Raw genomic sequence first — 12,347 nt, 5'->3', positions numbered from 1 at the left:
AGCCTTAACCAAACCCAAACCCAGCACGACTCCTCTGCACTGATTAGACATGGTGGAGATAGACATTGTATTTGAGAAAGGTGCTGCTCTGCATAACAGCCGTCCCCTCACTAGTGCAGCATTTAGATACTCAGATCAATGTAATTCACCCCTGATCACTTCAAAGTGTTTTCTTTGCATCTGCCTGTAAACTGCAGCTAGGGCAGTCATATTGGGGGACGGTCTTAAAGAATGCCTGTTGAAATGTTTTTTTGTTTTTTTTGTTTTTGCAGACAGCTGAGTGGGAAAGCCTAATTAGAGTGAAAGTAGTTCACACAAATTTGCATCTGCTTTACATAGTCAGTGGAGGAATAATTGATGCTATCTGCTTTTAAAATGTATAATGCATATTCTGATTATGCAGTTTAGAGGGAAGAATTAGATTAAACCCTTGTCCTCTACTTGGGTAGACCCAAGAAACAGACAGCTGTAAAGTTGTAATGAAATTGAGAGAGAAACATATCGCCTCAGTAACAGATAAGAGTTTTGTTTGGGGTTTACCAATAATGAGGAAGGGAAGATTTGATTAGATGTTCTCTCTAAATAAGAAAGGGAGGGAATGTTTGGCTCAGGAGGCAACTGCAGTGTCCTCCTTATTAAGCCACATTGCACTATTGACTTGTAACTTGTTAATTGATTCAAGCCAAACTGTATAATCACATTATGATCATCTTGTTGCTAATAAAAATAAATAATAATCCCCATACAATTGGTTTTGCTCTACAGGAAAAATAAATGGAAATCAGAATTATGAATCAACAAAGTTCACCCTGTATTCTCAACAACATGATCCAAAACGAATAGGTCTGGAGTAAAACACGCATATTTTAGAGCTCAAGTCAGTATTCCCCACGAAGACATGATATTATGAGATGTGCCCTTTAATGGACCACAGACCTAAATAGCTACTTGCACCTTCAGGCCTTTACGCCACACATTTATAATGAGTCTAATTCCAATTTAGAGGCATAAAGTAAATTACGTTTCATCCATAGCTGTTATCATTTGACAGGCAACCAGCAAAACAATTGCTACACGGACTATCTGAGTTGACACTTGTTTGCATCTTTTCTATGCACACTCACAGGACTCTACACACTCACAGGACTCTACACACTCACAGGACTCTACACACTCACAGGACTCTACACACTCACAGGACTCTACACATCACAGGACTCTACACACTCACAGGACTCTACACACTCACAGGACTCTACACACTCACAGGACTCTACACACTCACAGGACTACACACCCACAGGACTCTACACACTCACAGGACTCTACACACTCACAGGACTCTACACACTCACAGGACTCTACACACTCACAGGACTCTACACACTCACAGGACTCTACACACTCATGACCACTGACACTCCAACACGCACGCACACGCACAAGCAAGCACACGAGCACACGTCATTTGCTCACACACACGCACGCACACACGACCACTGCACGCACACGCACGCACACGCACGCACGCACGCACGCACGCACGCACGCACGCACACACACACACACACACACACACACACACACACACACACACACACACACACACACACACACACACACACACACACACACACAGTGCAATCATATACGCTGCTGCTACTCTGTTTATCATATATTCTGATGCCTAGTCACCATACCCCTATACATATCTACCTTTATTGATTCAGTAAAACATTGTAAATATGGTATTGGAACTGAACCCGTTTAGCTTACTTACTTTCTCGTGTTCCTCTTACTCCTTATTTCTATTTATCGCGTGTTTTTATTCTACCTTATGTTATTTTTAGTACTACATTGTTACTGATTACTGCATTGTTGGGTTTAGAGCTTGCATTTTAGTGTACTTGTGCACATGACCTTAAAACTTGAAACGGCAACAGATAGGGCTCTATCTCTATCTGTGCAGAGCACATGCCAGTCCGTTGGTTGCGCCTGCTAATCTGTCCTGTACGGAGATTGCGTGCCTCCGGTATCCAAACATACATGGTTTGAGAGATGCGGTCACCGGTCGAGTGTGTGTTGCTAGCTACCTCGTTTAAATATCAACAGTACTGCCACAGCAGCATACCATTGAATTGATACTTAAGAACCCTTGACATAGCCTACATCATCAATATTCAGTCTTGTTGGCTAAGCGCACCAGAGAGAGGCAGAAAGACAGAGTAAAAGACATTGAGCTAGCTAACTAGACATTTACATCAAACCTCAACATCAATGATCGGCTGATAGCCCACCCTCTTTTCCCAATGTCAATCATGTCTTTAGGAGGCACTGTAACTAGTTTGCTTACCATTTGTGATGATGAGTGAGCGTGTTGTTGCAGAAATAAATAGGCCTATGCTAATAAAAATGTTTGGAAAAAAGTTGTACATTTTGAGCACCTGCCCCCTGGAAGGCCCTCCAGGCAATGCTGTAAACTAGTCAGTGAATGTGCCCAGAAATAACTAAATCACAACACATGAACTGAGTGTTTGGAGGGCAAAATTAGATTATGTTCCACAGTTGACCTACAACACTAGGCCCCCGCCTAGTTAAAGTAGCTACAAATCAGGGCTTTATCCATGTGATAGTGAGATTACTGGGGGCATCAGTTTGCATTACTATGTATTGGTGCCCTGCAGAGTTCTGTGGGAAGACTTTGGGAAGGGGTAATGAAGAGCAAGCACTGGATTGGATTCTCAGCAGGTGGCTGGATGTGTAGGATCCCAACATCACTCTTGTTTCCACAGATCGGGAATCCAAGGAGGATTTTCCTAAATGCAGTTCAGTTCACAGACTGAAAGCATTGTACCACATGGAACTGTCTTCCTCCCACATCATATTAGCTCGCAAGTTAATAGTAGTACTACTAGTAGTGGTACTACTGAGCAGTAGTAATAGTTCAAGTTGGGTAAAGTAACTTACAATTACATATTTGGTACTACAGCAGTAATTTCTACTACTAGCTTTACAACAACTACCATCTTACAAAGTACCACCCATACGTAGAATGTATGCACACATGACTGTAAGTCGCTTTGGATAAAAGCGTCTGCTAAATGGCATTTTAAAAAAATTAAAAATAAAAATAAAAAATAAAAAGTATCAATCAATGAATTCATATTAATGATACAGAAATACTGTTGTGACGGCACAGTGCCTTCAGAAAGTATTCACACCCCTTGACTTTCTCCACGTTTTGTTGTGTTACAGCCTGAATTTAAAATGGATTTACATTTACATTTTGTGTCACTGACCTATACACAATACCCCATAATGTCAAAGTGGAATTATGTTCTTAGCAATCTTTACAAATGAATTTTAAAAAATTAAAAAATTAAAAGCTGAAATGTCTTGAGTCAATAAGTATTCAACCCTTTTGTTATGGCCTAAATAAGTTCAGGAGTAAAAATATGCTTAACAAGTCACATAATAAGTTGCATGGGCTCACTATGTGTGTCCAAGATGACATTTAATGTTCCTGAGTGGCCTAGTTACAGTTGTATTTATTTTTATTGGACCTTTATTTAACTAGGCAAATCAGTTAAGAACAAATTCTTATTTTAAATGAGGGCCTAGGAACAGTGGGTTAACTGCCTTGTTCAGGGGCAGAACGACAGTTTTGACTTAAATCAGCTTGAAAAGCTATGGCAAGACTAGAAAATGGCTGTCTAGCAATAATCAACAACCAACTTGACAGATCGTGAATAATCTTTTAAAGAATAATGGGAAAATATTGTACAATCCTGGTGTGCAAAGCTCTTGGAGACTGACCCAGAAAGAATCACAGCTATAATCACTGCCAAATGTGATTCTAACATATATTGACTTTGGGGGTTGACTACTTATCTAATCAATATTTATTAGTGTTTTATTTTCCATCATTTTTGTATTTAGTATTTTGTGTAGATTGTTAACAAAAAATTACAATTAATTCAATTTTAATAACACTTTGTAACACAACAAAGTGTGGAAAAAGTCAAGGGGTGTGAATACTTTCTGAAGGCACCAGAACCGAAAATGTTTCTGCCCCCATAATTTAAACGATGGAATATTGCAATAGAGTTGCATTAAAGATGTGGGACACAGTCACCTACTGTAACACTAGCAGCAAGTCATCTGAAAGTAAAGGCCTGCTTAGTCAGGTGAGACCTCACATTGGCACAGTGGCACCAGAGGACAAAACATGAAAGGTAAGTCATACTTGGCTCTTTGTCAAAATGGCTGCCAGTATGCAAACGGGTGACACTTTGTACTGTTAAAAAGGTGTTCTCTAAGGGACTGAACCAGAGCCAATCAGCTCTTTAAGAATAGAAGAGGCACTAGAGAAAGAGAGACAGAGAGAGTAATAGAGAGAGAGAGAGAGAGAGAGAGAGAGAGAGAGAGAGAGAGAGAGAGAGAGAGAGAGAGAGAGAGAGAGAGAGAGAGATGGTGGGCACTGTGGCAAAAACACACTCTAAAGGTTATTCTTACCACACTATCATGGCAGATTGATTATTATGTTGATCATTACCAGAGCATGTTTCAGTATGACACATAGCCTCTGCCTACCTTACACTCTCTATTGTTGGCCAATAACGGGAATAGGTTCATTAACCATGGTTGAGTAGGGGGAAAAGATACTTCCTAATACCAGTGCTTTTGCTATTAGTCCCACAGCTACTATGCTCAAAGTCCATTCTGAGCTCAGGAGAGGTGTCAGTTGCAGTAGAGATTGGCACTTGATCTAAACTTCCCTGTACTGGGTGAAATAATTCACTGCCTGCCCCCTGCACCCCAGCCTACGCTCTCTTCAAAAAGGGCATTGTTTGGTTTATAGAGCCACGACCAGAATACTAATGAGAGACTGAAGAGAAAATGGATCGATCAATACGATCACAATGAGGCATGAAAGGTCTGCTACCTTCAAGGCAAGTCGCCCGGAATCATAAATTCCTTGGCTGCCCGGTTCCCTTTCACAGAGACTCTGACTCGGACACTTTGACATTACTCAGTCTTATTGATCCTAACACTTTTCCGTCTGTTAAACCAATACCACAGCTGACAGGTATCCTTTACAGTGCCCTAATGAACTGAAAAAATCAAAACATTTAATTTTCTCCAAGGAATATTGTTCTCCTCACTGAGTCACAGCCTTTCAATACACATTGGAGAGAGATATCTAAACTTCATTAAGGCTTTTCTTTTACTCAATACCAAAAAAAACTCCTCAAAAGGTAGAGGAGTTTTATTGCTTATAAGTTATTGCACTAATAAACATAATTGGAAAAGTAATTAATTGGCAGTCATTTTGCAGGTGAAGTGTTGCAGTTGAAAGAACCGCTGTGGGACTACTCAATCACAGAGATGGAGGAGGAGAAAGAAAGGGGTGAAGGAGGTGGTGGAGGTGGCAGGGGAGACATTGTTCCTTCCTGTGTTGACAGCGTTCTGACTTTGAAAACAGGCAACTGTAACTTCCTGTTCAGCTTATATCACCTCTGGGTATGTGGGTGACATTTTGGAGCATTTTAATTAGCACCAGGTTGTCCCCTTAGTGAATAAAGTGTTTCTGAGGAGAATGGAGTAGTTGGTACTTACTCCCAGTCGGAGTCAGACAGTGTGGCTTACCGTGCTATATCAGCAGTATGCCTGCATGTTCTTCTATTTCTGCCTCTCCATAACATTTTCATCATTCATTCATCGCCCTGGGGCTTGTGCGCCTCCTCTAAGTATGACACAATGACATGTCACCGTTGTCTTTGAGGCATTTCTCTTCTTGTGTTGTGTGGAGTCAAAATAGCTTTATGGTGGGGGGTCTACAAAGTGTCAAACGTAGATTGTCCTTACATCTTAACCTTTCACTGGCCCCACCACCTCCTGGAGTTTCAAGGATGCTCTACACAAACAGCAATGCATTCTCATCAGAAAAGTTTGTTTAGTTATTTGAAAGAGAACTTCCGCAAGTGGAGAATAAAATGGAACGTGCCCTTCCCATGCACCAGCGTGTTTCCTTTGTTGTTGTGCTACAATTGGAACACATCACAACGATTTGCAAATCAGTTACACAGTATGATACATTCTACTTCTGATCTGGCTAAATGTGCATACATGTGCTTTTGATGGAGTCTTACGAAGACAAATACTGTCCATTTAAAACATGTTTGAAGAAATGGATGCATGCACAGCAAATCGCTGCAATGCAAATGTTACAACTAGCTGCTCCAGCCCAGGCCCTGCGGTCCTGCTGCAACTACAGTAAACAAATGCCATGGCAATGTCTATTCTGGGGTCCAGACTAGCATGAACCAGAACAGATAAGAGTAAATACAGTAGATACATAAATAGCAGGGTTGATCACACCAATGGTGACATCAAGCAAAGCCATAAAGGCCTGTGTCAAGGCACAGAGAAAGCCTTGACACAAATCTGTGATTTGTGATGACTGCTTCCTTCCATGTTCATTGAGATTTGTGATGTGTCACCCCTGAGGAGAGACTTGTGGGTAATAGATTTTCCACCTGTGTTATTTATTTGACATTTTTATTTACAATACCAACATTATTTGTGATGACAGTACATCTGTTCATTTACGATTTGGCCTGAGTGCCTAATAACTAGATGGAATTAACATTTAGCTGCTAATTTCAAAGCTGTTTGCAACTGTATTTCAAACTCAGGAATGTAATCAGCATTTTATTCATGTAGCCTACTACCGTAGCCATATAGATTTTTTGGTCAATTCAAAATTGGTAATGTAGCATTTATAGTAGACAAATGAATAATAAAGCAGAGAGCTGTTAAAAGATGCAGTCAACGTTTGTTAGACAGCGGAGGATTTACAATCCCTATCCCTCGCCTGCACACAATGGGCTGATGGCTACCTTTGAAATGGCCTTATTAAAGGGGTGTTCATGCACGGTCATGCAGTTTAGTAAATTGCAGGTCTGAGGATCAAAATTGGAGGTCTGAAGTCTTCCATCTTGCTCTGTGTTGCATTTCCTAAGATCTTTATCGATCTAGTGTTGGAAGCTTAAGGGCATCATCTCAATTAGGAAAAACACACAGACGTCTCTGGGTCAGAGCCATCCATAGCCATGGCACATGAAGGTTACAATGCTCTCATATTAGTATCAGTCAGTCCTAGAGACAACGCTATGCCAGACTGAAAGACAATGCCTTAGACATCATACTCATGGCTACGGACCTTAAACGATCAATCTGTTGTTGCTCTCTGATCACTAGGTTTATTGATAATCTTTGTGAAAATAGTAGGCAATATGACCTCATTGATATCTGAATCTAAAATGGATAGTGATGAAAACAAGGTTGCAACAAAGTAACACTTTCTCTGAATTAAAAACGTTCAATATGTATCTACATTGACATTATAAAGACCATATAGATGAACTACCAGTGTAATATCATATGTACAGTATCATATGTACTTAATGTACACTAGTCCATGTAGTTATAGAGTATACCTACTTACATTACCACTTTGGCACAGACCTGATTTTCTATTTTCTTCTTCTAGGAAACAGTGGGAAGTATAAATAACTGTCTCTACTGGAGCACCTACCTGCTACGTGACATCCTTTCATACTGTAGAATAAAGGCTGAACTGTAGCTACCTAATGTAGCCTGTTATGCAACAGTCTACCTGTCCTTTTCTGTATGTCTCTTGTCCAAATACTGTTGTGTACCGTTATAAAGGACAAGAACACAACCAATATGACAGTTACAATACCAAAATGACATGGTGATACAAATCCAACGACCAGTACATGTTCAATGGGTTTAAAAACCGTGGAAATAATTACCCTCAGATTGAACTTAAGGCATGTTTGCTTCCTGTATCTTACAGACTCACAAACAGCTTTTGGATGGATTTTCAACGAAACTATCCATTCATCCTAGTGCATGAAATAAAATAAGAATGACACTGGGAAATAGTTGGAGAATGAGACAATAAAGAAAGTAGATACATGTGGAAATATAGAGCGATTTCAGTGCCAACAGTATCTGTACATGCATTCAATATTTTTGAATTTGTATTAAGATATTGAATTTAAATTCTATATTTTGGCATTTGTAATGGTCAAATTGAATCACATGTTCTAAAATTCAATTTAAATTTAATTAATATTCTATATTTATTTACTCATTGTCAATATGGCAGATATTGCATTCATTGTCTTTGTTTACAAATGACAATTTCAAGTTCACCAAAGTTTCATATATTCAACTTCTCAGATGTATTCAGATTCAGTTTTCAAATGTGGTTCTCTAAATTCAGATTCAAAACCAGAGACAAAATCCAGGTACTTTGCCAGCAAGGAATGGTAGAGGAGAACAGATAGATTCAAACGCTCTCCATGTTAATCAGGTTTCTGCCGGTTTCTGAAACCAATGTGGCATGTAGAATTCATTTTCTTCCTATGAAGTTTTGCGTTTGAACCGTTTGGGCTCTAAGCTATTATGACCCCATTCCTGAAAGCTAAGACTCTCTGGAACATTACACATTAGAAGGGAGTGTGACAAAAAACACAATTTGGCCCCCATAAGAATATAGTTAAATAGCCCTGTCATAGCCCTTCCAAGGATAGCTTTTCCACTCCCTATTTAATCTTTCTCTTATGACTGACTGGGTTTGAACCGGATTTATTGCATGTTACAAGACTGTATTAGAACCCACTTAGCTGAAGCCCATAGGGATGAGTTCAGGAATCTAACAGAAGTCTTCAAGTCTCCAGCAAGGTTACTCATCAAAAGAGCGTGGACCTTAGTTATATTTCACCCCCTTTTGACCTCATACATGTGACCTTGCCTGAGACCTGAAGACGTGTTATTTTGACTGATCGGGTTCTAACCAGGCCTCCAGTGCACTAGACAATGTCACTTTTCAAGTCTCTGGACAAGTTACTCATCATGTACTGTAAGCGTGTTCCCCTAACCACCTGTGTTACACCTCACCCAACTTTGACCTCCTCCTCAAGACCCAATCAAGTAACAGAACTTAGGCTTTAGCTCAGAAGCTAACAATGTCTTAACCCAGTCAGTCACCCTTATAATGAGAACCCTTGCAGGAGGCTTGAAACTAATACATGTCTAACACAAACCAAAACATGTCAAACTAACACATCTTCAGGTCTCCTGTGCGTCCTGTGAGCATCAGAGAGGGGAACAGAAAGCATGACCATGTTCCAGAGGGTCTTAGCTTTTGGGAATGGGGTCATAATAGCTCAAACGGTTCAAATGCAACAGCCAAATTCATGAGAAGAAAGTAAATTCAACATGCCACATTGGCTTCAGAAACCGCCAGAAACCTGATTAACACATTGGGTATTTGATTATATCTGTTCTCTCGGCTCCCGTGTGGCGCAGCAGTCTAAGGCACTGCATCTCGGTGCAAGAGGCGTCACTACAGTGCCTGGTTTGAATCCAGGCTGCATCACATCTGGATCATCATCACGTTTGGAAGTCCCGTAGGGCATCGCACAACTGGCCCAGCGTTGTCCAGGTTTGGACAACGGGGTAGGCCGTCAATTGTAAATAAGAAGTTGTTCTTAACTGACTTGCCTAGTTAAATAAAAGAACGTTCTCTTCTACCATTCCTTGCTGAAAAGTACCAGGATGTCTCTGGTTTTTAATCTGAATTTAGAGAACTGAATTTTAAAACTGAATCTGAATGCATTTGAGAAGTTAAATATATGAAACTTTGGTCAACTTTAAATTATAGTTTGTAAACTTGATACACAGACAATTAATGCAATATGCACCATATTTAAACTGATTAAATAAATATTGAATTTGAATATTCACTTAAATTTACATTTAATTTAAAAACTGAATGCAATATTAATTGAATTAAGTTTCAAATGATGAAATACAAGTTCAATTTACTAATTCAAATATTACATTTGTGCATTACACACTCCAAAATATTGAATTCAAAATCTAAAATACATATTCAAAAATATTACAGTTTCTGTTGGCACTGAAATCACTCCATATGGAAATGTTATGCTTTTGTACTATACTGAATTGTTCAATAAATATAGATAATATAGATAGGGAGAAATACCCGACTTACCAATGACGTATGTGAGCAAAAGAGCGAGGGTTACGGTGATAGCGGTGGCGCTTAAGGCAGTGCATTTCCAGTTGCAGCACTTGTAGGGCTTGTTGAAGGTGAACATGGGTCTGGAGAAGGTGCTCCTGGGTAGGGGCCGTGGGGGTGGGGAGTACACTGTGTTAGATGTCAGAGGGTAGTTCTGACTGGCAGCGCTGAACAGGGCAGAGGAGCCTGAGCCATGTTTGAACAGGAAATGCCTGCAACACACCAACAGAAGAGGTTGACATTAATGAGAATATACACAACATAGCACATTAGCATACATTACTATTTCATTGTTAAACACTTATGTGTGAACATTTACACCTTTGTGCACCAATAAAAAATGGTGTAGATATGACATGAATAAATGCATAGATTAATACCCTTTCCATCTGCGTAGTACTTAAATAGAATACAAACCAGAAAATACTTCTGTTAGTTACTTGTGTACTTCTAAGTTATTGGTAAACTGCTAGAAATGCACATCATTAAAATCAAATCTCAAAATGCAATCCCATTTCCCTCCCTGGCCAAATGATATACATCCTAAATCTAATTAATGAATGCTCCCAACAGGCAAACTGCCTTAACGTGTACACTCCTTAGAGAGAGAGAGAGAGAGAGAACGAGAGAGAGAGAGAGAGAGAGAGAGAGAGAGAGAGAGAGAGAGAGAGAGAGAGAGAGAGAGAGAGAGAGAGAGAGAGAGAGAGAGAGAGAGAGAGAGAGAGAGAGAGAAGAGAGGGATGGACAGATAGAGCAAGAGAGAGGGAGAGAGAGAGAGAGAGAGAGAAAGAGAGAGAGAGAGAGAGAGAGAGAGAGAGAGCAAGAGAGAGAGAGAGAGAGAGAGAGAGAGAGAGAGAGAGAGAGAGAGAGAGAGAGAGAGAGAGAGAGAGAGAGAGAGAAGAGGGATGGACAGATAGAGCAAGAGAGAGAGAGAGGAGAGAGAGAGAGAGAGAGAAAGAGAGAGGACAGAGAGAGAGAGAGAGAGAGAGAGAGAGAGAGAGAGAGAGAGAGAGAGAGAGAGAGAGAGAGAGAGAGAGAAGAGAGGGATGGACAGATAGAGCAAAGAGAGAGGGAGGGAGAGAGAGAGAGAGAGAGTCTAAGACATTTATTATTAAATTCTTACAGCTGACAGTGATGCTAAATACTGTGCTTACATTGATTTATGCTAATGCTGAAGGGTGGCCAATTCCTCCTCACTGTGAACTTGACCTTGGAACCACTGCCTTTATCTAACAAGCTGTAGGCGGCAGTGTTTAGGGGGGAATAGACCAACCAGCGGAACAGAAGAACACAAGGGGGAGAAAATAACCCTCATTGCTCAGGTCCTTAATTAGAAAAGGTTTTAATACCATTAGCCGCTATCTTTAATGTGTCCAATTAAAGATGGGAGAGTACAAAGGTCAGTCTTATAGAAGATTATATCACAGGGCTTAATTGCTGGGCCAATTTTCGTAGACAGTGTAATTAAGTTTAAGTATGGTTCACAAAGGGATAAAGTTATCTGAGACATGTTTGTTTTTGTTGTCCAAGCCACTGTAAACGCAGCATCCCGTGGTGTTGGGTAATCCTCCTCACGGTCTGCGGAAACACTCATGAAAACGGACTGAATTGTATCGTTCAGTCATGGACAGCGGACATCCAGTTTGGATCAGGACAGCACTGAGCTCAAGACTGTCTGGGATACTGTTATGTTGTAGTGCTGTAGCTGACACTTGAAAAATGCATTATTAAGAGCAAAAAAACAGTCTATAGAGGAGCAATAAATTCCTGTCTTTGTGTAATTGAAAGAAATTAGGAAGAATATGCTTGTGGTCTTGAATATGGTCATTATGCTGATGTGACAGAAATCTGGAATTGCATTGATGTTGTGTCAGTGCCATATCGTCATTGTCGTTGTGTTCTCAACAGTGCATCGACTCGGCTGATGTCATTTAGACAAACGAAATTAGCTGCTTTCATCCCATACTTTTTGATGCTTTGAGGAAGGTGTTCGGGAGGAGGAACTAAGAAATTGGATCATTAAAATACTTGTTTCCCCCTCAAGACGTCTGTGATGATGATCTGAGGATCACTATTGATCACTGATCTTTACAATCGATGACTTTTCTTCTGTTGTCTGTATTTTCTATTGATGAGGTAGAATCTTATGTTAAACTGCCATTTTGTGAAGGTACAGTATGTTTCTATGTGCGTTGGCCAGATGTCA

General features: G+C 40.1%; 1 protein-coding gene across 1 annotated transcript in view; it reads right to left on the bottom strand.

Moving 5' to 3' along the window:
• Positions 1-12,347, bottom strand: part of LOC124008975 (teneurin-1-like) — a 190,930-nt gene that overhangs the window by 69,465 nt on the left and 109,118 nt on the right. Inside the window, exon 5 of the mRNA XM_046320569.1 lies at positions 10,115-10,353. Coding sequence (XP_046176525.1) covers positions 10,115-10,353 — 239 coding nt within the window. The remainder of the gene's footprint in view (positions 1-10,114; positions 10,354-12,347) is intronic.

The sequence above is a fragment of the Oncorhynchus gorbuscha genome, linkage group LG02 (genome assembly GCF_021184085.1).
Source record: "Oncorhynchus gorbuscha isolate QuinsamMale2020 ecotype Even-year linkage group LG02, OgorEven_v1.0, whole genome shotgun sequence".
Lineage (NCBI taxonomy): Eukaryota > Metazoa > Chordata > Actinopteri > Salmoniformes > Salmonidae > Oncorhynchus > Oncorhynchus gorbuscha.
This window is presented reverse-complemented; position numbering and strand designations above follow the sequence as displayed.